General features: G+C 36.0%; 1 protein-coding gene across 1 annotated transcript; it reads left to right on the top strand.

Moving 5' to 3' along the window:
- Window positions 1-231: 231 nt before the first annotated feature.
- On the top strand, window positions 232-2730 carry LOC104214447 (MDIS1-interacting receptor like kinase 2-like). The gene is made up of 2 exons (XM_009764107.2): window positions 232-2275; window positions 2354-2730. Exons 1-2 carry the CDS (start codon window positions 232-234, stop codon window positions 2728-2730), a joined length of 2421 nt encoding a protein of 806 aa, XP_009762409.1.
- Window positions 2731-3271: the final 541 nt, after the last annotated feature.

Raw genomic sequence — 3271 nt, 5'->3', positions numbered from 1 at the left:
TTGATTTTTATGACAACTTCTATTCAACATGTTTCTGCTAAATCTTATCTAAATGCTTCTCAAAAACATTCAATTAATTCAAGTTCATATGAAGCATTTTCCCTTTTAAAATGGAAGGCAAGTCTTGAAAATACAAGCCAATCATTTCTTTCTTCTTGGGTGGTCACAAACAGTACTAGTCATTGCCATTGGGATGGCATTTCTTGTGATAAATTTGGAAGAGTTACTCAAATGGATATTGCAAATTATGGGATTAGAGGTACACTTCACCATCTAAATTTCTCTTCATTTCCCCATCTCCATTTAATTGATTTTTCCAATAATTCACTCCATGGTACACTGTCACATAACATTTTTAATCTTTCACGATTGAGTTATCTTGATTTGAGGATCAATCATTTTTCTGGAATTATTCCACCTGAAATAGGATTCTTGAAAAATCTCAAGCACTTATATCTAACAGTGAATGAATTCTATGGTCCTATCCCTTCAAGCTTAGGTAACTTAAAATCCCTTGTGCATTTATGTTTGCTAGGAAATAAACTCAATGGAACCCTTCCAATAGAGCTTGAAAATCTTACACATTTGGAAATTTTTCAAATATCAGAAAACAATCTTACTGGTCACTTGCCACAAAATGTGTGTCTTGGTGGAAAACTGACTAAATTCACAGCATATGATAATAACTTTATGGGTAATATCCCTAGAAGCTTGAAAAATTGCTCTAAACTAACCAGACTTAGGCTTGAAAGGAACCAATTATCTAGCAATATATCAGAAGTTTTTGGTGTCTATCCAAATCTAATTTACATTGATTTGAGTCACAATAAGTTTTATGGTGAGTTGACATCAAAATGGGGCATTTCTCATAATCTAACCAGCTTGAAAATCTCCAACAACAACTTGTCTGGAACCATACCTATTGAGATAGGAAATCTGACTAAACTAGAAATGCTTGATCTCTCTTCTAATCACTTGACCGGCGAAATTCCTACAAATTTGGAGAGCTTAACTCCCTTGTTGGTTCTTGATTTGCATGGAAATAAAATTTCAGGGGGAATACCTATAGAACTGAGAAGGTTGTCTAAACTTACAAGACTTAACTTGGCTGCAAATAATATAAGTGGAAAGATTCCAAGAGAAATAGGAGATTGTAGGCAGCTTTGGAACTTGAATTTAAGCAAGAACATGTTGAACACAACTATTCCTTCTAATTTGGGAAATCTGCACTCCCTACTGTATATTGATCTCAGTTATAATATGATCAGTGGTGAGATACCGCGGACCATAGGATCTTTGCAACGCTTGGAAGTCATGAATCTTTCACATAATAACTTGTGTGGTTCAATCCCATCAAGTTTCAATGAACGCGTTAGTTTGAGTTCTATTGATATATCTTCCAATCAATTGGTTGGTCCCCTTCCACAGATGGTGGCATTTCAAAATGCATCGATTGAACAATTAAGAGATAACCATGATTTGTGCTGCAGCAATCACAGTGGTATGAAACCTTGCTCTTCATTAGGGAAAAAAGAGAGAACAAGTAGAAAGATTATACTGACCTTAACTCTGTCTCTTATTATCTCGGTTGCCCTACTTCTACTTGTGATTACTTGTCTTCTTTTTCTAAAAAAAAGGAAAAGAAATACTAGTAGTATTCAGCCTAGAGAAGCATCCAGCAATTCTTTTTCGATTCGAGGATTTGATGGGAAAATAGCATATGAAAACATCATTACAGCAACAGAGAATTTTGATAGCAAATATTGCATCGGAAAAGGAGGACATGGAACTGTGTTTAGAGTGGAATTACCATGTGGTCAAGTTGTTGCAGTGAAAAAAGTTCATGCTTTAGAAGATGAAGAATATTCTGATGACAACTTGAAAAGCTTTTCAAAAGAAATACAAACTTTAGTAAACATCCGCCATAGAAATATAGTGAGGCTTTATGGATTTTGTTCACATGCACGCCACTCGTTCTTGATTTATGAGTTGTTGGAAGGAGGAAACTTGTCGCAAAATCTTAGCAATAAGGATAGAGCAAGAGAATTAGATTGGCTCAAGAGGGTTGATATTGTCAAGGGAGTAGCAAATGCATTGTGTTACTTACATCATGAGTGTTCACCTCCTATAGTTCACAGAGATATATCAAGTAACAATGTCCTCTTAGATGATGAAGGCAATCCCCATGTTTCTGATTTTGGCACTGCAAAACTCTTGAGGCTTAACTCCTCTAATTGGACGTCGTTCGCTGGAACATTTGGCTATGTAGCTCCAGGTATACATATTAATTTTTTACTAACTTCTAATGTATATTCTAATATCCTTTAATACTTAATTTCTAATATGTTTGCAGAGCTTGCTTACACAATGAAGGTAAATGAGAAGAGTGATGTTTACAGTTTTGGGGTGCTATCACTAGAAGTCATTTTAGGTCATCATCCAGGTGATATTATTGCAGCTATATCATCACTTTCGTCAGCGTCAAGCGCGCATGGAAAATTGTTAAAGGATATCATTGACCAACGACCACAAGCTCCTGGAAAACAAGAAGGAGAAGAATTGATCAAGATCACAAAGCTAGCATTTGCATGCATTTGTCAAAGTCCTCAAGCTCGGCCAACTATGAAGCAAGTTTGTGTGTCTTTATCAAAGGAAAAGTTACCTTCAGAAAGCTTGTTCTCTACTGTTATATTTGCCCACTTGTTTGAACCAGCACTACCAAGATGCTGATCTTTTTGCGTCTCCCTTCGCATTGCTGAGTATATATTGTTTTTTCCATCTTGTTCTAGGAATTTAAAGTGTTATAGTGACTAATTGTTTGACATAATAAATTAGTCCATGTGTTTTACACTCGACAATCCTTGAAGAGTATGATGTGCCCGACCTTACTTCTCTTCCACATGCACCCTCTCGTGCTCCCATAATACTTTTAGGCTTTCCATCATGCCAAGATCCTTGTAAACATGTTCTATACCACACGTGCTAACCTCAGCATGGTCGGCATACTGCCATGGACATAAGTCGATGTTGACCTAAGCAGTATAGGTTTTAATGTTTGACAAAGGAACATATACATGAACTAGGTCCATAAACATTGTACATAGGTTACGGTCAGAATCAAGCAAAAGGCATACACGTGCAAGGGATAAGTATAAGTGATTATTTTTGATAATTCTTGATCGAAAAGATTGCATATTTGATATGGAGCAGAATTCCTTACTTGAAGAGAACTCTATCCAAGATAAGGAAAGAGTTAGAAATTGAACTTAAC

The sequence above is a fragment of the Nicotiana sylvestris genome, chromosome 4 (genome assembly GCF_000393655.2).
Source record: "Nicotiana sylvestris chromosome 4, ASM39365v2, whole genome shotgun sequence".
Classification (NCBI taxonomy): domain Eukaryota; kingdom Viridiplantae; phylum Streptophyta; class Magnoliopsida; order Solanales; family Solanaceae; genus Nicotiana; species Nicotiana sylvestris.
The sequence above is the reverse complement of the archived record's forward strand: the minus strand, read 5'-3'. Positions and strand labels throughout refer to the sequence as shown.